Below are 23,225 nucleotides of genomic sequence, written 5' to 3' on the forward strand. Positions count from 1 at the left end.
TGAGTTAGAAGTTTACATACACTTTGTTAGTATTTGGTAGCATTACCTTTAAATTGTTTAACTTGGGTCAAACACTTTGGGTAGCCTTCCACAAGCTTCTCACAATAAGTTGCTGGAATTTTGGCTCATTTATCCAGACAGGCCTGGTGTAACTGAGTCAGGTTTGTAGGCCTCCTTGCTCGCACATGCATTTTCAGTTCTGCCCACAAATTTTCTATCGGATTGAGGTCAGGGTTTTGTGATGGCCATTCCAATACCTTGACTTTGTTGTCCTTAAGCCATTTTACCACAACTTTGGAGGTATACTTGGGGTCATTGTCCATTTGGAAGACCTATTTGCGACCGAGCTTTAACTTCCTGGCTGATGTCTTGAGATATTGCTTTAATATATCCACATAATTTTCCTTCCTCACGATGCCATCTATTTTGTGAAGTGCACCAGTCACTCCTGCAGCAAAACACCCCCACAACATGATGCTGCCATCCCCATGCTTCACGGTTGGGATGGTGTTCTTCGGCTTGCAAGCCTCACCCTTTTTCCTCCAAACATAACGATGGTCATTATGGCCAAACAGTTCAATTTTTGATTTATCAGACCAGAGGACACATCTCAAATAGTAAGATCTTTGTCCCCATGTGCACATGCAAACTGTAGTTTTATGGCAGTTTTGGAGCAGTGGCTTCTTTGCTGAGCAGCCTTTCAGGTTATGTCGATATATGACTTGTTTTATAGATACTTGTCTACCTGTTTCCTCCAGCATCTTCACAAGGTCCTTTGCTGTTGTTCCGGGATTGATTTGCACTTTTCACACCAAACTACATTCATCTCTAGGAGACAGAATGCGTCTCCTTTCTGAGCGGTATGATGGCTGTGTGGTCCCATGGTGTTTATACTTGCGTACTATTGTTTGTAAAGATGAACGTACCTTCAGGCATTTGGAAATTGCTCCCAAGGATGAACCAGACTTGTGGAGGTCCACAATTTCTTTGGCTGATTTCTTTTTATTTCCCCATGATGTCAAGCAAAGAGGCACTGAGTTTGAAGATAGGACTTGAAATGCATCCACAGGTACACCTCCAATTGACTCCAGTTAGCCAATTAGCCTGTCTGAAGCTAATTGGCTAACTGCCTAAAGGCTTGATTTCATTTCTGGAGTTTTCCAAGCTGCTTAAAGGCACAGTTAACATGGTGTATGTAAACTTCTGACCCACTGAAATTGTGATATAGTCAGTTAAAAGTGAAACAATCTGTCTGTAAACAATTGTTGGAAAAATTACTCGTCATGCACAAAGTAGATGTCCTAAATGACTTGCCAAAACTATAGTTTGCTAATATGAAATCTGTGGAGTGGTTAAAAAAGATTTGTTTTAATGACTTCAACCAAAGTGTATGTAAACTTCTGACTTCAACTGTATGTCCATGGTTAAAGGGATAGTTCACCCAAAATTGAAAATTCTCTCATCATTTACTCACCCTCATGCTAACCCAGATGTGTATGACTTTCTTTCTTCTGCAGAACACAAATTAAGATTTTTAAAAGAATATCTCAGCTCGGTTTGTGCTTAAAATTCAAGTGACTGTCAACCTGAAATTTGAAGCTCCAAAAATCACATAAAGGCCACATAAAAGTAATCCAGAAAACTCAAGTGGTTTAATCCATGTCTTCAGAAGCGATATGATAAGTATGGGTGAGAAACAGATAAATATTTAAGTACTATAAATCTCCAGTTTATCTTTTAGATTCGTTCACATTTTGAAAGTGAAAGTGGAGATTTATGGTAAAAAAAGATTTAAATATTGGTCTGTTTCTCACCCATACTTATAATATCGCTTCTGAAGATATGGATTTAACCACTGAAGTCTTATGGATTAATTTTATGTGGCCTTTATGTGTTTTTTGGAGCTTCAAAGTTCTGATCACCATTCACTTGCATTGTAAGGACCAACAAAGCTGAGATTTTCTTTATACTGAGAGAATTTTATTTTTAGGTGAACAATCCCTTTAATGTGATGAATACCTGGGGTTACTCTGCTAAAGACAACAGTGTTAACTGGAGGGCAGCTGATGTCATACATCCACTAGAAATGGTCTTGGGATCTATAGGTTGAAAGTAATGCAAATATAGACAGAAAAGTGCCTCCCAAATTGGCTTAATCAAATGCAGATAATTTATAATAAAAAACGCTATTATTGGATACAGATGTATAATGCACCCTTAGTCTATAGTACACAGATAAATATATACAGTATAACTGACAGTGCAAATTCGAAATGGTACAATGATGTGATAAAATGCATTCTTTTTAGCACCCTCATCTCTCTCTCTCTCTCTCGCTCTCTCTCTCTCTCTCTCTCTCTCTCTCTCTCTCTCTTCGTCTTTCTCCTCCCATGTCTGCAAACATGCACTCATCTAATCCTCTTTCACATTTTGCTATTTGAGATTGTTTCCTTTCCCTCTCTCCTCTTTTCCCCTCCCTTTCTTATCCCTTCATTTATTTTCACACCTCCATCTGTTAGCTTGTAGCTCAGACTTGTTGTAGGTTCTTGTGCAGCTGTGTGTTTGTGTTTTCATCTTCCATGTCTTTCAAATTAAAGGGACAGTTCATCCAAAAATGAAAATTCTCTCACCATTTAATCACTCTCAAACTGCATTTCTTACATGATGTATCAGAATATCCAGGCTGCTATTTTAATTATTGAGATGATATGGATAATGTTTTGGAGCTTGACAGCCACTGGTCACCATCCTGTCAAGCTTAAAAAATTACAATAAATAAATAAATAAAATAAACCACAATAAAAGTATCAAAATATTAGTCCAAATGACTTATGCGCTATAGTCAAAGTCTTTCAAAGCCATACAATAACTGTGAAATTTGTTATTCATTGAAAATCTTGCCTTATGCACATCCAAATCATGACAGATATGCAAACGTCATTTTTTGCTTTAATGCTGTACACCATATAAGGAGAAACTGTGAAAGTATAAATGTGCAGAAATGTGGATGAGATTTGAGAGCTAGGGTTGAGGGCAAGATTTTCAGTGAAAAACTACTTGAAGGGAGAGTTCACCTAAAATGAAAGCTTCAAACCTGTATGACTTTTTCATCTGTGGAACACAAATGGAGATGTTAAACATATTAGTCTGTCACCATTCATTTTTATTGTATCTTTTTCCCATACAATGAAAGTGAATTGTGACTGAGGCTGCCATTCTGCCTGACATATTTTGTGTTCTACAGAAGGAAATAAGTAATACTGGTTTGGAACAACATGGGGGTGAGTAAACGATGACATAATTTTAGCTCTCAGATCATGCGTTGTGCTTTAATTCTCATGTACTTTTTTCTCTTTCTCTCTGTAGGTCTTAAGGGTTCCTTGCAGAGGTTACAGCTGGAATATGTGGATGTGGTTTTTGCCAATCGCCCTGACAGCAACACACCTATGGAGGGTAAGTGAGGCAGTCTGTGTGTGTGTGTGTATAACATAATGTAGGGTGCTATTTCCATACATCTCAGGAGGCCAATTTGTTTACAGTGTTATCATAATCCCGGTCTAACATCTATCTCCCTCTCTTTCAATTTCTGTGGCACTGCAGAGCTTAGAATGTTTGCTTCTCTCTCACTACCCCATCACCATACTGTATCTCTCTTCCTCTTTCTTTGACTCCCTCTCTCTCTGTCTAAGGGAGATTAGAGAATTGTCCATGGGGTCCATGCAGTATTTTAAGATGCTCATTCCCTGTTGTATCTCTAACCTCAAGCCTTTCTCTTTCACACACACCTGACTTTTGTTGTTGGGCTGCTTTAGGATCTCTACAGTAGTGTGGCGTCATTTCTCCTGTCAGTAAGAGGAATTGTCTTATCAACACTTAAACACATTTTACATCAGGGTTACAAGCCCAGCAAAGCAACCCATCCACTTCATACAGTGCGCAGATAATCTCAAGAGGAGCTTGCCATACGTCACAGGTTTTAAGAGCTGCTGCTGCTTTGCCTTGCTGTAGGGAAAAGCAGAAAATCATTTAAAGAAAAAGTTTTTAATCATGGGTGAAGTTCCAAATAATGATCCACATAATGCAGTGTGGGCTTGGCATGTACAGGGAAGATAATGATGATAAAAGGGTATTTTTTAAAGAACATTCTGGAAGTATTGAGAGAGCTCATTTCGCTACCTGTGGTCTCCCTGGAGATTTGTTGTTGTGTTTTTTTGTGCAGTCATTGAGGTCTGTGTGATGGATGGCAGATTTATTTAGTAAAAAAAATAAAATAATTACTTATATTTATTTGTTCATACACAAATTTTTGTTACTTGAGCTGTAAAGTTGTGTAGATCATCCAGATTTAACGGTATATCTTTTGTTTTAAGTGGATGAACTTCCACTTATGTGTTACTGATACAATTCCTGGGGGTGACAGTCCGTTTCTGGTATCCTTGTGAGTTTTATGTGAAAGTTACAGGGTTAAAATTGTAGCACTATGTTGATTACCACAGAAAATAATTTCAACTCGTCCCTCAGTTAATAAAAAAATTAAAATAAATCGTTGTTACAGTAGGCAATGGAAGTGAATGGGGCCTATCCAAATGATAAAATACACACTGTTTCAGATTTATAGCCACAAGACGCAAGAATTATGCATGATAAAGTGTGATCAGATCTCTTTTTAAATTATTAAAGTGTGATAAAATAAATTACAGGGTTTATCTGTGCTACATCTTCATGGCGACGAAATTGAATATAACTTTTAACACAGGTTATTAAGCAATTTTATCATACAAATCATGTTAGCATGTATGTTTATGCCGTTTATTTCAATGTTTGTGGACTGGCTCAATTCACTTCCATTTTAAGTGCTTTTCTGTAAGAGCAATTTTATTTGTTTCTTTTTTGTAATAAACAAGGACAAGTTGAAATATTTTTTGTGGTAATCAACATTATGCTTTGTATTGAACCCGGAATTTTCCTTTAACTGGCTTTACATGATCATGACAGGAGTTGAAATATTGCATAATAAATTGGATGTGTATATTACAATGTTATATAACACTATGTAACACAATTTTTGTTCCTGGGTAGTAAGTGTTATTTCCTAATTGCTTATGCCTCAAAAGTATAGAAAATGCTATTATTCCCCACAAACTTTGCTTTTGTGACCAGGACAGTGATATTTCCAATGAGAAAATGGGCGAATTTGTGTCTTTTCGTTCACATAAAGTCAGAAAAAAACAACATATGAATCTAAAATCCTTCTTTATCTGTGTTCCGACGAAGACACCAGCTTTGACCTTTGCCTCAGACTTATCTACAGCTCTGTCGAATTGTTTCATAAGGCCCAATTTGATGTGCAGTGGTGGCATCAGCACCTTCCGGGGGTCCACCAGTGGTTCCCACTTGACGTTGTTCCTCCCCACAGAGAATTCGGTCCGCTGTGGCCAGTCCCTGTGGTAGTGCGCCTTGGTGTCCCTGCTGTCCCAAAGGCAAAGATAGCAGGGAAACTTGGTAAAACCGCCTTGGATACCCATCAGGAATGCCACCATTTTAAAGTCTCCTATGACCTCCCAGCCATACTCATCATACTTCAAGGCATCCAGTAAGGTCTTGATGCTTTTGTAATCCTCTTTGAGGTGCACCGAGTGAGCCAGGGGAAGAGACGGGTACTTGTTACCATTATGGACCAGCACGGCTTTGAATATTACTTTATTATAAATACATGTTAATTTGGATTCATATGTTGTTTTTTTCTGACTTTATGTGAACGAAAAGACACAAATTCGCCCATTTTCTCATTGGCAATAGGTACATTTCAAAATATCACTGTCTTGGTCACAAAAGCAAAGTTTGTGGGGAATAATAGCCATTTTCTATACTTCTGAGGAATAAGCAATTAGGAAATATCACTTACTTACATTAAAAAAAAAAAAAACATTTATTACACAGTGTAATTAAAGTGATTCTATTACTCTAGTTTTATGTTAACACGTATAATGTTTAAGTTTAGTGGCTATACTTTCGAAACTGTATTTTAATGTATATTACGGTGCAGTGCATTGTCCCATAAACTTTTATTGAAAGTGAATTACATTAAAGGCAACTAAGGGACAAGTTGAAATTATTTTCTTTGGCAATTGACAGCATGCCACAGTCAATAGAGCTTAACTACTATTGAACCCAGAACATTCCGGGTGTCAAGCTGGTGTGGGATACCACACACTCACACAAACAGTCCAGTCTCTGTGCATTTAAACAACTCTTTAGGATACATTCATAGATTAATGAATACAGTATTAGTCGATAATGGCTTAGTGGTCTGACGCTGTAATTTTTTTTTTTATTTTTTTTTTTTATTGTTTGCCATTATAATAAGCGTCAAACACATGTTCTTACATTGTATACTAAGCACATGCTGGCGGTTTCCACAAACCTCAAATGACCTGTTTGTGTTTGAGTAGTCCACATTAATCCATAGTAGAGATATTAAACCCACAAATCAAAACTATAAAACACACTGTCTCTCTCTTTTACACACACACATAAGCACACAAATCAAATCAAGCTGTCAGATCACACAGCTACATTCAGCACAAATGATTAATTCCTTACAATACCGTAATAGTTCCAAGTGATTACACAGTAGTGGTGTCAGATAGCAATACCACGGTACTTTGATATATACCATTGTACTGAATGATACTATATGAATGTAAAATGGTATTTACATAGTATACACATGGTACTTCAAAGAATACCATGGTAATAACATGCTATTACCTTGGTACATGTCCAAAAAACATGGTAGTACCAAGTGCTGGGTAGTAACAGATTACATGTAACGTGGATTAGTATACTGTTTGTGAACATTCAGACACCGGCCACACCGCTGTGGGAGGTGTTAAGAAGTACATTTAAATATGAGGACACTCAGTAAAACCTTAACTAATGTGACATTAAAATGTTTATCAATGACTTTATGCCTCATTCTATAAGTAGAATTCACATGAGGTCAGTAAAAGAAGTTGTTTTGACCACTCGTGATGATTTAAAGTAATATATATGCAGTAGAAAATGTTTAATTTGTCTTTTTTTGAATCCATGGCGCTAATGCGCTAACACAATATATGCGGCCATAATATGCGCCGATTACACTCTGTTATTGTAATTTAAAAGAGTAAAAGTGGGCAAAATATAGACAAAAGAATGATGATAAGAGAGGCATATCTTACTTTGGGCAGATGTGTGAATGGCTTTCACTGCAGATGGCACATGAGTGAATGGGCATTTGAGAGTATTTGAGTAGATTTGATTCGTTTTGTAGATTAATTAAAAAAAGCACAAAAAAAAAATCGCATGACATGGTCTTGGAAAATTTCTCTATATAAACGATCGTACAGATGTAGGTAAATTTGGACCAGCTCGCTAATAACGCGACACGCCTATGTGTTCTTGTTGACTGATTTTGACTGACTAAACAACATAAACAGAATGAGCTGTCGGCATCAAGGTAGGTGGAGGTCCAGGTCACACCTACTGATAGCATGGACCAATGCCAGTAAGAAGGTATTAAGCAGTTGGTTAGAAGTTTTCCAAAATGTTCGCCCAGGCGAGCTGTTACGAACCACTAAATCGAATGCAAAAACACTGTCTTTTTGGCCAGATTTAGTTCTAAATTATGTCACAACCATTTGTTCTTCGGTTTAGTATGAAGTATTTTTGGGCCTTGATTCTCTGAGATTTTTTCAGAAGACGGGGGAGGGGATGGTTGTGAATAGCACACACAGACCAGATACTTGCCTACTAGCTAATTATTAGCTAACCAATTACACTGAAGATGGATCGGTCTCGCTACATATTTGACCAGTGGTTTTACAAAAATAATTTCACCTTTAAGGAGAAAAAGGGCAAAAACTTTACTGTTCAGTGTAAACTCTGCCTTCCAATCTTAATATTCTGTCCACTGCAAATAATACTGTATAAAATCTAAAGAAGCATTTGAAGGTGTGCTTGCATGCTTTCTCAACTTTACATTACATATCTAACCAACTCCTGATGAACATATTTACATTTTTATTTAAATTATTTTGTGTGTCATATAACCATGTGTCACTATGCCTTTGGAAAGGTTTTGTCCATCAAATGCATCACAATGCCCAAATATACGTCATTTTCACAATCTAATCCACATATAAATGCTGAACCTTTTTATTTCACTCATTAACAGACAAATGGTGAGTAAAGCACAAAAAAATCATATACATTCTCATATTTTAATTCATTAATCAAGATTTCTTAAATGTATTTAAGTGACAGATTATCCTACTTAAATACATGCGACATCAACCAAACAAATGTTATGTCAGAGGTAATCCGAAAGTAAACTGATTAGATTACCTAAAAACAGTAATTTAAGAAATTGACAGTACTGAGCAAAAGTCTTAGGCACATAAGATGTTTCACAAAAGCATTTGTCTTAAGATGATTATTTATATCTTCAGCTTTAGTGTGTCAGTAAGAAATATAAATGTTAGACTCCCAAACATTACTTTTGCAAGTAGAACAGATTAGAATAGAAGAACAGGGAGCCCTGCAACAGATGTCATGGCCCTCACAAAGCCCCCCACTGAACATCATGTCAGTCTGAGATTACATAAAGAGACAGAAGCAATTGAGACAGCCTAAACAGATAGAAAAACTGTGGCTTGGAACATCGGGTACATCCTATCTGCAACAACCAAGAAAAACTGTGTCCAGGTGTACCTAGGAGAATCGGTGCTGTTTTAAAGGAAAAGGTGGTCACACCGAATATTGATTTAGCTTTTTTATGTTTACTGGACTTTATATGACAATAAGTGATAAATGAAAACTATTTATGACATTACTTTTGAAGACATCCTCACTATGCAACATTTTTCACAAGTGCCTAAAAGTTTTGCACAGTACTGTATAATCAGTACTGGATTTCAATTCTGAAGTAATCTATCCAGCACTGGTTAGTACCTTTGTACTTCTTTTTTTTACTTTGTGACATAATAATAGAACTAATTTAATAGGTGTAACACCTGTCCTTCTGACATAAGGTCCAAATGTGCTGCTGACACTGCAAGACGTAGACCTATTTGTAAAATGAAAAATTATGTCTCACTCAAGCGTAACTTCAAACCGCCATCTTTGCGCAGCTGCATCACCTCACTGCGCTTAAGGGATCTGCCCTTATGTTGTTGGAACTCGATTAATCAAGACATTCTTAATTAATCTTAATGAAGCAAGATGCAATGTTGAAGTATGTGACATTTATGGTTTATTTAAACCGCAAAGGTAAAACATGGAGAAATTCATGAGTGTGTCAGGTGTTACCACAAAAAAGACTTGGCATAATGCTGCCTTCAAGTGGACCTGATAAGCTCGCACCACCGAGTTGAGCATTCGTTACTACAAGATGTCAGGCATTTAAGTGGGAAACAAAATACAGAAGAAGCTAAACTTAAACAAATATGCAATGAATGATGGCAAAAGCTCTCTTTATGTTGTACCGGTGAATAAACATAAGGGAATAAACATGCATCACTTATACACGACATGGCAGGATTTATTAATGCATAGTATCTAACAAATTATTAATTAATTTGCTTAAAACAAACTGTGAAGGGTGAGTCATTAGTTGACTGTCATATATAACAAATTAATATTATTAAAATAAGGTATAGAAGTTGAAATAATTTAGCAAAATCATTGCTTCCCATCATCTTTTATATTGACACGCTCCCTCCAAGGTCCCAACTCAGAAACTTGTGTATCATCAGAACTCCGACTTTCCCACTAATTAATACGACTGCGCTTGGTCATTCATGTGCTCGGAACTCGTAATTACGATATTTCCGACTCCACTTGAATGGCACGTAAGAGGCACCTGTGTAATGCCTCTGGGACCTCCCTTTTACCTGGCAGACTGAGCACACTGAGTAATCGGTGACAGTAGTTTGAAAGTTCTTCTGTCTGTGCTTATCAAAATTTGAATAACTGCACCCAGTTGTCGAAGCTGGAAGTGTTGTTGAACATATAGGCATGTGTGAGCTCTAATTTCAGGGAGAAATGTCCACAGAGTGGCACCAAAAGCAAGTTGTATTTTTAATTGTAAATAACATAATACATTCAACAGGAATTAATATTTTATTAACTCTACCCCCTAACCCAAACCCCAACCCTAAACCTGTAAATATATAATTTAAGAGTGAAAATGCAACATCCGATTCGCACTTGCCATTTTTTATGTAAATGTGATTGCTTCCTGGTTCCCATGAGGCTAGAACCCATGTCTCAGAGGTTGCTTGCACAACACAGTGCTTGAGGTAAATGTGTTCATGCTTAAATTAATGGAAAATTGTCTGATTTCTGGTAAAAGAAACTTTCGTAAGCAACATGTCAATTTCCAGAGTAATCAAGTTGCTCCTCGAAGGCCACAAGACCTCAAGTTCACATCAAATGCATTGTTTGGGACAGGGCCTTAGAGTGCTTTTTGACCTAGTGCATTCTAGATCATGTGAAAATAGCACTTTTGCTGAGCTGCTTAAAATAATGACCAAGTGTTCGAAGTGCTTATAATGATGGATGTCCTGTCACCCACAAACTCTACATTGCTAGATATATACACACACATACATTGCAGCCTACGAAGGGAAGTTCACAAACCCCATACATGGTTATCAATCCAGGGCATGCTGAGTGACTCCAGTCAGGCTTCCTAAGCAACCAATTGGCCTGGTTGATAGGGTGGGTAGAGTCACGTTGGGTCAACCTCCTTGTGGTCACCATAATGTAGTTCTCGCTCTCGGTGGGGCACATGGTGAGTTGTGCGTGGATGCCGTGGAGAATAGCGTAAAGCCTCCACACACACTAGGGGGCAGTGGTGGCTCAGTGGTTAAGGCTCTGGGTTACCAATCAGAAGGTCAGGGGTTCAAGCCCCAGCACTGCCAAGATGCCACTGTTGGGACCTTGAGCAAGGCCCTTGACCCTATCTGCTCCAGGGGTGTTGTATCATGGCTGACCCTGCACTCTGAACCCAGCTTAGCTGGGATATGTGAAAAAAAGAAGAATTTCACTGTATATGTGCAAATGTATAATGTGTGATAAATAAATATTATTGTAATTATAAAACATTATAAAAATTATAGGTCTACACGGTAACATGCTCAACAAGCCACGTGATAAAATGTACGGATTAACGGTCTCAGACGCGGAGGCAACTGAGATTCATCCTCTGCCACCCGGATTGAGGCGAGTCACTACACCACCATGAGGACATAGAGTGCATTGGGAATTGGGCATTCCAAATTGGGGAGAAAGGGGGAGAAAAATTAATAAATAAAACAAACAAACAAACCCCAAACATACTCATTATATTGGATTAGTACTTCAGGGTTCTACTGCTCAGATGTTCTGAGAGTTCCAGCAGAGCTGAGGTGGACGTCAGAGTCCAAACTGAGTTATATGGGTAGCAGCAACGGTTTGCTGAAGAGCTATTAATTTTCGTTCACAGTGAACTGAGCAGAATCCCTCTGGCTTCCTGTGTTTTTGCTTTCGCTCTCTCTCTTCTTGAGCAGATGTATTGTTGTGCTTAGCTGACGTTCTCTCAGTTCTCTCTCCTACCATTCTTACCCACACACTTGCATTCGTACAGAGTTCGTAATGAGAGAGTGGGAGTGGGCTTTCATTTTCATTATGCTCTGAGGTACATTTGGCTGCTATTTTCTGCTCTTGTTCTTTTCTTTTCACCTATCTTTTGCCTTTTTTCCTCTCAGAATCCTGTCTTTTGTCTCTCACTTTTATACATATACCTCTCTTAGACTGCCCTACTCTGCTGCTGTGGGGTGAAGAACTACCCTCAGACACTTATCACTGGTGGCATGTGTTGTGAAGATGAAATGCAGTCAGTGGGCACTAGGGCTCAGCGATATACAGTTTTAAATATTCATAATATATTTTTGATGATTTTGTTGGCAATATAAAATCGTAGATTGTAGATATCGTGATGATTTTAATGGCTTTTTTAAAAAGAATTTAATGGCCATAAGTTTCCTAAATACAGTGACATCAAATGAGCTTTATGAAACTTCAAGTATACTGAACACAAATATAAATGCAACATGCAACAATTTCAAAGATTCTACTGAGTTACAGTTAATTTAAGGAAATCAGTCAATTGAAATAAATTAATTAGACCCTAATCTAATCTAATCAATGCGTATGGAAAATTTCTAGGATCTTTTATTTCAGCTCATGAAACATGGGACAAACACTTTACATGTTGCGTTTATATTTTTGTTCAGTGTATGACAGCGTTTAGACATATATTGGTGTTTGATTTAAGCTTAACAAAAATGATGTTTGTATAGAATCCAACATTCGGGTTCCGGACGAAAAAATCCCATTCATTTTTTCCATAGGGGAATAGAATTTTTAACGATAACTAACATCGCTTTAAAGACAGACCTACCATGAGCTCAGAGGTTGTTAATCGATGACATAAGCACCTGCTGAAGCCATCAGTCCACATTATGTCAACTTAATAAAAAAAGAAAATGGTGTTTAATAGCATTCTACCCATGATCCTGAGGGAGAAAGTCCACCAATCAGAGAATCACTGCAAACAAACCACGGCACGAGAGCCCAGTAGCGACTGCCCACTTCTATGATGCAGGATGGAGTGCGAATGATGCAACTCAGTCATTTCCATACACTCTCAAAATACTTATATATTTGTAGATATCTGAATATTTGGCAATATACTTTAAATATATTGTTCCTATATTTATAATCAACAACTTTAAATCAGTAGATTTATATTTTTTCAGCATTTTTATTTCAATTACGTAATTCGCAATGCCTCATTGTTGCAGGGATTTTAGTTCATTCCCTCCTGAAAGACGTAAATCATGCAGTCTTGTACCTTTGTCTTTTTATCTGATATTCAAATACTTCCCTGCTTCAAATCGAAGTTTGTAATGTTGTGATTCACCATGGAGCTGGTTGGTTTGGTCCATGGTTTAGAATCAGTGGCGTGTAGTGGATAAACCAGGTACCCCATCATTTATTTATTTATTTTGTATTTTACTTCTTGAACATTTTTGGCAACAATCTAATTGAAATATAGTTCAACCGATTGACTAAAAAAAAACATTTTAAGCCATATCAGGGAAAATCCATAAATACTGATAGAGTATATTTAGCTATCTCAATCATCTCTAGGTGTATATGGAAGTATATTAATGACAAATGTCTTTGAAAAAAACCCACACTGAATTGCACTAATTGAAAAATAAACGTGTTGCTTTAATAGTGCTTGCGTTTTTTGGGAATCCAATTTCATATGGCTGTATGTTTAAGCTGTAAATATTTCAACTGAAAACATTTCACACAGAAAACAAGAAGTTGGTCTGTCAGAGGGCAACAACAACTGTAGTTTGTTTGTTTGCTGTGTTTTTTGCTGTGACACTGGACTAGTAGTTGCTGTTAGCCAAGAGATTGAACTGCACTTCACTGACAATTAAGGTAAAAATTTTGTCTATTAGTGAGTTTTTGGGCAATCCTGTTTCAGTTTCAGGCTTTTGACACTTTTTGACTTTGAGATGCTAATTTGTGGGCTGGACTCAGCTGTACATCATTTAGTACTTAAGTAGTGAGAGAACTGTAGTGGCAGCAGAAGCAGCAGCCCTTGTGTGCAGCCCTATCTTGGGTAAAGACATGCGAGTCTACCTGCGCGAGTCCATCAAGCAAGGACACTAACAAGGAGCCAGCCACTATGTTAAGTTTGGCCCCCTTCTCTCTTATTCTCATAATTCTTCTTTATTCTACTCGTAATATGTGTTTTCAGTACATTCCTGTTGTCTCATGTAGGCAAAAATCTACACGCACACGCTGTAGACTACGCACTCCAGCGCACCTTAGATCACTTAGCACTGCCTTTCCACAGCCCCTTTCCATTGTTGACTTCATTCCGGCCTTATCCACTCAGTCAAAACTCAATGTTTTGGCTCTGACTGAGACATGGATCTGCAGAAACAACACTGCAACTCCCTCAGCTCTCTCAACTGACTTCACTTTCACCCACACCCCTCGACTGACTGGGCGGGGTGGGGGGAACTGGTTTGCTCATTTCAAACTCATGGAAATTCACTCCACTCGCTTCTCTCTCCAGTAACACAACTTTTGAATATCATGCCATTACTGCCACTTATCCTGCTAAAATCCACTTTTTGGTCATCTATCGCCCCCCCAGGTCAACTAGGCAACTTTGTTGAAGAGCTATATGTATTGCTGTCCTCATTCTCTTAGGACGGCACTCCGCTGGTGGTCTCTGGGGACTTTAAAATCCATCTGGAAAAACCTCAAGCGGCTGACTTTCTAGCTCTTCTGTCCTCATTTGACCTTACAAGACTACACACCCCTGCAGCTCGCAGAGCAGGGAAACAGCTAGATCTCATCCTTACACGTAATTGTATCTCCAGTAATCCCCTTGTTAACCCTCTACATACCTCTGACCATTTCTTCATCCAGTTTTCTGTTACTCTTCCTTCTTCTTTAACTCTTACTCCACCTATGGTCTCCTTGACACGTTTTTTACTGACAAAGTAGTGAGCATAAGCAGCCAGTTCTCTATATCTAACACCCACAACTACTCTCTTCCAACATCCCATCCTCTGTTTTCCTCTTTCTCTTCTCTCTCCGAGATGGAGATATCCAAAGTGCTTCTTTCTAAACGTCCAACCATCACTTGACCCTAGCCCCTCCCATCTTATGCAAGCTGTCTCTCCATCGATCTTACCCACACTCACACATATTATCAACGCATATCTCACAACTGGAAACTTTCCCAATACATTCAAGCAGACTTGAGTAACCCCACTGCTTAAAATAAAACACATAACCCCACAGTAGTTGACGACTACAGACCGGTGTCTCCCCTACCCTTCCTGTCTAAAACTCTTGAGAGGGTCATATTCAACCAGTTGTCTGCTTTTCTCTCACATAATAACCTACTTGACAGACATTAGTCTGGCTTCAAAAAAGGACACTCAACAGAGTCTGCACTCTTCTCAATAGCTGAAACCTTGCGACTGGCAAGAGCTAACTCCAAATCATCCGTCCTCGTCCTCTTTGACTTATCTGCTGCCTTTGACACAGTGAACCACAAGATCCTCCTGTCCACCGTCTCTGACCTGGGCATCACAGGAACTGTGCTTGGATGGTTTGGATAGAGTCATATCACACTGTCAGATCGTTCAAGGTCTCCTGGAGAGGAGAGGTGTCCAAGACACACCAGCTGACCACTGGGGTTCCTCAAGGATCAGTGCTTGGACCCCTCCTCTTCTCCCAACATCACTGGGACCGGTCATTGAGGCACATGGCTTTTCCTACCACTGCTACGCAGATGATACGCAGCTCTACCTGTCATTCCAGCCTGATGACCCTACTGTCTCAGCTTGTATCTCTGCCTGCCTCTCGGACAATTCGGCTTGGATGAAGGAATGACACCTTCAGCTCAACTTTGCCAAGACAGAACTCCTCGTAGTCACAGCCAAGCCATCTGCTGACCACAACCTCACTTTTCATTTTGGTTTAACTACACTAACACCAACCAGAACAGTCCAGAACCTGGGAGTGGTGGTAGATGACCAGCTTAATTTCACTGTCGTCGCTGTGTCCGGTGCGTGCTTTACGCATCTATTTGGATCGCACGCAGAGCTTTAGAATCTCTGAGCAGCTCTTTGTCTGCTTTGGTGCACAGCGGAAAGGAAGCGCTGTCTCCAAGCAGAGGATCACCCACTGGCTCGTTGACACCATAACTATGGCATATCTCGCCCAAAACATGCCGCCCCGGTAGGGCTACGAGCCCATTCTACCTGTGGTGTAGCGGCTTCTTGGGCCTTGGCCAGGGGTGCCTCTCTAACAGACATTTGCAGAGCAGCGGGCTGGGCAACACCCAACACATTTGCAAGGTTCTACAACCTCCAGGTGGAACCAGTTTCGTCCCAGGTAGTGGCACGCAACAAGCGGATAAGCCCGGGATAGCCGGCCGGGTGTATCGCTTGCACATAGCGCCTTCCACCTCCTTTTGAGCTGAAGATGTGCGCTGTTAATTCCCAGTAGTGTTCACAAAATTGTTCCCTGGTTGACTTCCTCCGAGCCCTGTGGCAGTCGAGTTTTTGGAGAGACTCGCTGCCGGCCCAGTACACACGCTAACTAATAGCCCGGTTCTGGGGTAGGTGCTCTGCATGTGGCGGTTCCCTGTAAGGCTAACCCCCATGCGATATATATCTTCCTCTAATTCGTTTCTCTGCTGGCAAACTGTGTCTTCCTTGGGCAGAGCCCCTCTGCCCCAGTCTCCATGTTGTAGTAACTCCTCCCCCATTGGGCAGGATCTACCTTGAAGGCTCTCCACATGGTTGGAAAGACCATGTGACATATTCTTCCACTTAAATATCCCCCTTCTCTTGGGGTGAGGTGTGGTCTCGGCGGTGTCCTCCCCTTGGGAGGGACACCCCCTGACTAGACCTGGCGGCCCAGTCGGATAATCCCCCTTCTTTTTTAGGGAGTGGAAAAAGAGAAGGGGAAAAGAGGCCACGACTGGGTTAAGCCTGTCTCTATCTTTGGGTAGTCGACTTGTCCCCAAAAAGGGCCATTCGACACTCATAACCATGTTGGGGGAGGTTACGTGTCGACCTGGTGTGCTGGCTATGAGGCACACAGCAAGTCTGCCCACCACACACCGCCAGTTCACGTAACACAGTTCAGCCTTGTGGCGTTTTGTATAGGGACCCCTAGTGTCACTACATCGACACCAACGTCGAGTGAGTGACAGATAGGGAACGTCATGGTTACTGGTGTAACCTCCGTTCCCTGATGGAGGGAACGAGACGTTGGTCCCTCTTGCCACAACGCTGAACTACCCGCTGAAATGGATGGACCTTATATCGGCTCCTCAGCGTAAAACCTGAATGAGTGGTTGCATACCAGCTCCTTTTATACCCGTATGCTCGGGGGAGTGGCATGCAAATACCACTCGCCAATTTTCATTGGCCTTTTATCAAAGACCAGAGGTGTCTCGGGCTCCCAAGAGTGACCCCTAGTGTCACTACATCGACACCAATGTCTCGTTCCCTCCATCAGTGAATGGAGGTTACACCAGTAACCATGACGTTTTCCAGGCTCAGGTAAGACTTTTAATCGGCCACTTCAGTGCTTTACAACTTCACAAACTCATCAGCTTCACAGGCACGTAGTTACTTAAACACATCAGCTTCACAAATACAACAGAACGAATGTAACAGCTTCAGGAGCACCGTGGCCTTCCCTGTGCCAAACTCTCTCTCTCCTCTGCTGGTGGCGTGGCTGCTTATATGCCACTCTCCCCATGCTCACTGGAATTAGAGACAGGTGTTGCACATAATCTAGCTCAGGTGCAAGCGCCCTTACCGCTTTCTCTCTCTCCGGACGGACGTTTGATCATGCCCCCGCTGCCACATCCGCCTACTGACTGGAGTTTGTTTTATAGATTATCTTTTGCTGTGTAATTCTGTCTCACAAAATTTGTATAGAAACACCGGACTTGAGTAATCCAATGGCAAGGTTGTCACTGGGGCTCTCGTAGGCATACATGAACTGTTTGAGTTTGGAGGGATGGACGCCATTTGGTGCTGTCGTGTGCGGGGTAATGCACAAGTTTTTCTTTTTTCTGTTTGTTTTGTTCTGGGGGAAGTTTGGGTTTTGATTGTCGCACTAATGTTGGAATGTGGTCTTTATAATCTTGTTTTTGACACACAATATATTTTTTCTTATATTTAAAAATGTCAAATGTTAATATTAGTGGATTGTCTCTCTCCACGTGGAATGTGAATGGGTTGGGGCACCCCATAAAAAGAAGGAAGGTTATTTCTCTTCTTAAGCATAAGAAATATGATATAGTGTTTCTTCAAGAAATGCATCTTTCTCTGAAGGAAGCTGAAAAATTTGGAAAGATATGAGTTGGGCATTTTTTTTTTTATAGTGCTGGCTCGAGTAAGAGCAGGGGAGTCATTACACTGATAAGTAAACATACGATTCAAGTGTTTCAAACAAAGTAAAGATAAATTAGGAAGAGTGATTATTGTTTTAGCTGAAATTCAGGGCAAAGTCTTATTTTGGCTAATATATATGCACCTAACGTGGATGATTAGGGCTTTTTTATAGATCTTGAAGTGATGTTGCAAGCCACTGGCACCCCTCATGATATAATATTGGGAGGAGACTTTAATCTTTTGATGGACTCAGTCCTTGATCATAGTGAAGCAAAAGTATGCAAGCCCCCTAGAGCAACATTGACGCTTCACAGGATGTGTAAAAATCTTGGTCTTACAGATATTTGGAGACTTTTGAACCAATCTGGTAGGGACTATAAATTTATTTCATCAGTCCATAAGATTTACTCTAGAATAGATTTTTTTTTAATATATCTAAGTCCCTCATTTCATCTGTTGTTGACTGCTCAATTGGAAACATTTTTGTCTCAGATCACTCCCTGGTGTGTTTAGAGGTGTTGCCACATATGAAGAAAAGGAAATCATATAGTTGGTGCTTTAATGTATCCCTCTTGCAAAATCCTGAATTCCAATAAATGCTAAAGGCTGAAATCAAAGTCTATATGGAGACCAACTGGTCCTCAGTATGTGGGCATGGCTTGGGAGGCACTTAAGGCAGTTCTTAGGGGACAGATCATACAGTATGCTGCATTCACCACAAAATCCAAAGCACAATAACTCGTAGAATTGGAAGGGAATATTAAAAGTGACATAATAATAATAGAGCTGAATCGCCGAATGTCGTCTAATGGCCTCAGAGAATTGACCTGAATGAAATACAAATATAATACTATTTTGTCACAGAAGGTGGAGTTTTGGCTATTCAGGGCAAGACAAGTCATATTTTGAGTCGGGGGACAAAGCAGGGAAGTTTCTGGCTAGGTATATAAAACAGAGAGAGTCTTTTTCTACCATTCCTTCAGTGAAATCTGCTAGTGGTGAAATATTTACCCCGGCCACTTATATTAATAATGCTTTTAAAGAATTCTATCTTGATCTTTATAGTTCCACATCTTCGTCTACTGTAGAGGATATTAGAAACATTGTGGAACCATTAGAACTTCCTAAACTGTCGGCTGAGCAAAAAACTTTTTTAGATCTTATGTTACAGAACTGGCTCAAATTTTGCTAGAAGTTTATACGGAATCATTAAAGAATGGAAAGCTTCTACCAACCATGACACAAGCCCGGATCAGTCTGATTCTTAAAAAGGACAAAGATCCAAGCGAGTGTAAGAGTTACCGTCCAATTTCCCTGATCCAGCTAAATGTTAAAATATTGTCAAAGATTTTGGCTAACTGATTAAGTAAAGTTATGACATCTCTTATACACATAGATCAGGTGGGGTTTATTCGGGGCCATAGCTCTTCTGATAACATAAGGCGTTTCATCAATATTATGTTGTCAATTTCGAATGATCGGACTCCGGTCGCTGCCATCTCACTTGACACTGAAAAGGCATTTGATATGGTAGAATGGGGTTATCTTTTTAAGATTCTGGGAATGTAGGGGTTCGGGAATACTTTTATTGGATGGATTAAGTTACTTTATAGACACCCGGTAGTGGCGGTACAAACAAATGGATTAATTTCAGATTATTTTACTCTGGATAGGGGCACTTGACAGGGTTGCCCTCTTTCCCCATTATTGTTCTGTCTTGCCCTGGAACCATTAGCAGCCATGATAAGAAAGGAGGATGATTTTCCTGGGGTGATGGTGGGAGGTGTGGTGCTTTGCTTTACGCAGATGATATTTTATTATTCATCTCCGACCCCACTAGATCTATACCTTGCCTCCACAGAATTATTAATTTATTTTCTACGTTCTCAGGATACAGAGTTAATAGGTCTAAATCCAAAGTTTTGTCTCTGACAGCGTACTGCCCGGTAACGGCTTTTCAGCCGGGCGACTTCCAGTGGCCGACTTCTCTCAAGAGATTATGGGAGAAAGATCTAAACTTGGTATTGGAGGAGGGAGTGTGGGCTAGGATTCTAAAAAATGTCAAGTCTACATCTAGAGATGCAAGGGTGCGACTTATGCAATTTAAGATTTTACATGAATTCTATTGGACCCCCTCTAGATTGTATAGGCTTGGTCTTAAAGACACACCCACATGCTGGTGATGCCAATCAGAAGATGGGGATACAACCCATGTTTTTTGGTGGTGTGTTAAGATCCAAGAATTTTGGTTGAGGGTTCAGAGATTTATGTGTGAAGTATTGGGCACTCAAATTTAATTTTGCCTTATACTCTGTATTTTTGGCAATGGGGAGGACATTAATATATGGGATATATACATAAAAAATTGGGTCCTAGCCAGTGTTATGATCAGCAGACACATTGTTCTTAGGGGATGGAAGTCGGCTGGAGCGCCCTCATTTCTGGAGTGGTGCACAGAGATGGGGAGGGTGGTGGCATTAGAGGAAATGTCATGAAGAAGGCTAGGCTGCTTAGATTCATTTAATAAAAATGGGGCAGCTATTTGGTGTTCTTGGAGGTCTCTTGGGGAGGGGCAGTGGAGAGAGAAGTGTAGTTTTAAATGTGTGTGATTGTTTTTTTATATATATTTTTTCTTTTCTTTGTTGAGGGTCAGGGTGGGGTTGGGGATTGGGAGGGGGAAATGGAATAATGGGGGTTAAATGTTGATTCTGTGAATATATGTTTTGCTTTTCTTTGTCAATTGTGTGAATCAATAAAAAGTGTTAATCAGAAAAGAAGAGGTTCTGAGATTACAGGGAATACCTCTGTCACAAGGTTAAATGAATGAGGAAGCAGGAGATGGCGATTCCAGCTCAGGTATATCACATAAACATAGTAAACACGTTCACATAAGGCATTACGGTGAAGCTTCAAAGGCAAGTCAAATACGGCAATGGCCAACACACAAAATAGCTTCAGATGTCTCTCCCAGTCACACGCACACACACAGCTTTGCGACGTCTGTTTCTCTCTCCCTCACTCTATGGACTGGGCACCTTTTATTTCCCCCATTTCTCACTGTGAACATAGAAACAGCAATTACCAGCAATTCATCTGTTGAAAACCCTTCCCGCTTCCTCTCTCCCCAGATGAATGCTCAACCATGCCCTCACCTCCACATCCTCTCTTAAGAGCTTAGTTGGTATTGGATCTAACATACATGTTGTGGCTTTTGATGTTTCAATAAGTTTGTTGGCTCTTCATGACCTATAACAGTGAAGGATTAAAACTGCTCGTGATGAAAATTATGAGACAATGTGTTTTGAGGTACTGTGACAGACGATTGCATAATTCCAATTTTATTTCTGATTATTTAAATTTTATCAGTAAAGAAATACATTAAGTCATTACTATTGTGCTGCAATGGAATATCTGGTTCAGTTGAGGCTTTATTCCTAATCAATTTAGCCACAGTACTGAATAAACACCTAGGATTGTTGTGGTTATTTTCTATGAGCTGCTCAAATATGCTGACCTGGCAGCTTTTAGTGCCTGTCTGTAGACAGACATTATCCTTCCATGCACTGCGAAATACCTCTAATTTTGTATTCTTCCACTTGCTTTCCATTTTCTGAGCTTCTCTCTTGAGAGCATGAGTGTGATCATTGTACCATGGTGCTGGGCTTTTTCTTTAATTTTCTTTAATCAAAGGGGAGTGACACTATCAAGAGTGCTAGAGAAGACTGTATTAAAATTTTCTGTTATTTCATCGAGTTCTTCTAGATTTTGTGGCTTACTATGAGATAGATCTGGAAGATTATTAGTGAAGCAATCTTTAGTGGTCAAAAGAATAGTTCTACCTGAATGATAGCATGATGTAGACAGAGTAACATTAGCTGATCACAGCTTACAAGAGACGAGGTAATGATCTGAGATGTCATTGCTCTGCGGCAGAATTTCTATAGTATCAACATCAACTCCACTGTAACAGCTGAGTGGTCTCCTGCCCACCAGAGGGAGCCCTCACCTGAATTCTGAACTGTCACTTCTTGTTTCCTGCCACATCAGTTCCTGTATTGTCATTTCCTGTTTGCCTAGTATATAAGCCAGGCATGCTCATTCCTATATCGCAAAGTATTGCCAGATCATCTGCCTTACCAAGCGTTTATATCATTGCCTTATTGCCTAGTGTTTTGACCTGTTTGTTTTGACTACTCTTTTGGATCTCCCCTTTTGCCTGTTTGCCTGGTTGGACTGCTTTACTGTGTTTTTGACCTCACTGACTGTTTTTCTGACACTGTGTTTGGATTTCGATGGACTGTTTGAATAAACATCCGCATATGGATTCTTCCTCGGCTTCCGCCTCTCCATCATTACATCCATATGACAGAATTAAATCTAGCGTATGATTATGGCGATGAGCTGGTCCTGTCACATTTTGTCTGATTCCAAGAGAGTCGAGAATATCGATAAATGCTAATCCCATTGTGTCATTTTAATTATCTATGTGAATGTTGAAGTCACCAAGAATTAAAACTCTATCCACAGTAACTACTAGATCTGATAGAAATTAGCAAATTCATCAAGGAAATCAGAATACGGCCCAGGTGATCTATATACTGTAGCAAGGGCAAAAGACAACAGAGATTGCTTATTTGTATCTGATGGTCACATTAAGCATTATTAGTTCAAAAGACTTAAACTTATATCCTGTCCTCTGAGTAACACCAAAAACTTCACTGTAATTGTAGCAACACCTCCTCCTCGACCCTTCAGACGAGGCTCATATTTATAACAATAACAGGAGGGAGTAGATTCTTTAAACTAATATATTCATCCAGTTTAAGCCAGGTTTTAGTTAAACAGAGTACATCCAAACAATGATCTGTAATAATTTCATTTACAATTAGTGCTTTGGTTGAAAGAGTTCTAATGTAGGTAGCCCTACCTTTATATAAAAACATTTTTTTTTTAATTCTAAATAATTTAGTGAGAGTTTTGTGTTTGGTAGTTCGGGGAATAGACACAGTCTCTATATGATATCTAGGTGATAGAGTCTCTATGTGTTGTAGTTTATGTGACCTGTGTGATGTCTTAAGGCATCTAGTAGACGTTCGGATTAGCCAGTTTGTCTGCTTCCTGACCTGGGTCCCAGTTAGTCAAATACTATCACTATTAAGTCTATGTGCCAAATTACTA

At 39.8% G+C, this 23,225-nt stretch overlaps 1 protein-coding gene across 2 annotated transcripts in view; it reads left to right on the forward strand.

The window, feature by feature from the left end:
• Positions 1-23,225, forward strand: part of LOC127442254 (voltage-gated potassium channel subunit beta-1-like) — a 92,265-nt gene that overhangs the window by 54,539 nt on the left and 14,501 nt on the right. For both annotated transcript variants that reach the window (XM_051700129.1, XM_051700130.1), the window contains one exon: positions 3,367-3,453. In XM_051700129.1, the coding sequence (XP_051556089.1) occupies positions 3,367-3,453 (87 nt within the window). The remainder of the gene's footprint in view (positions 1-3,366; positions 3,454-23,225) is intronic.

This window comes from Myxocyprinus asiaticus, chromosome 6 (genome assembly GCF_019703515.2).
Source record: "Myxocyprinus asiaticus isolate MX2 ecotype Aquarium Trade chromosome 6, UBuf_Myxa_2, whole genome shotgun sequence".
NCBI classification, from domain to species: Eukaryota; Metazoa; Chordata; class Actinopteri; order Cypriniformes; family Catostomidae; genus Myxocyprinus; species Myxocyprinus asiaticus.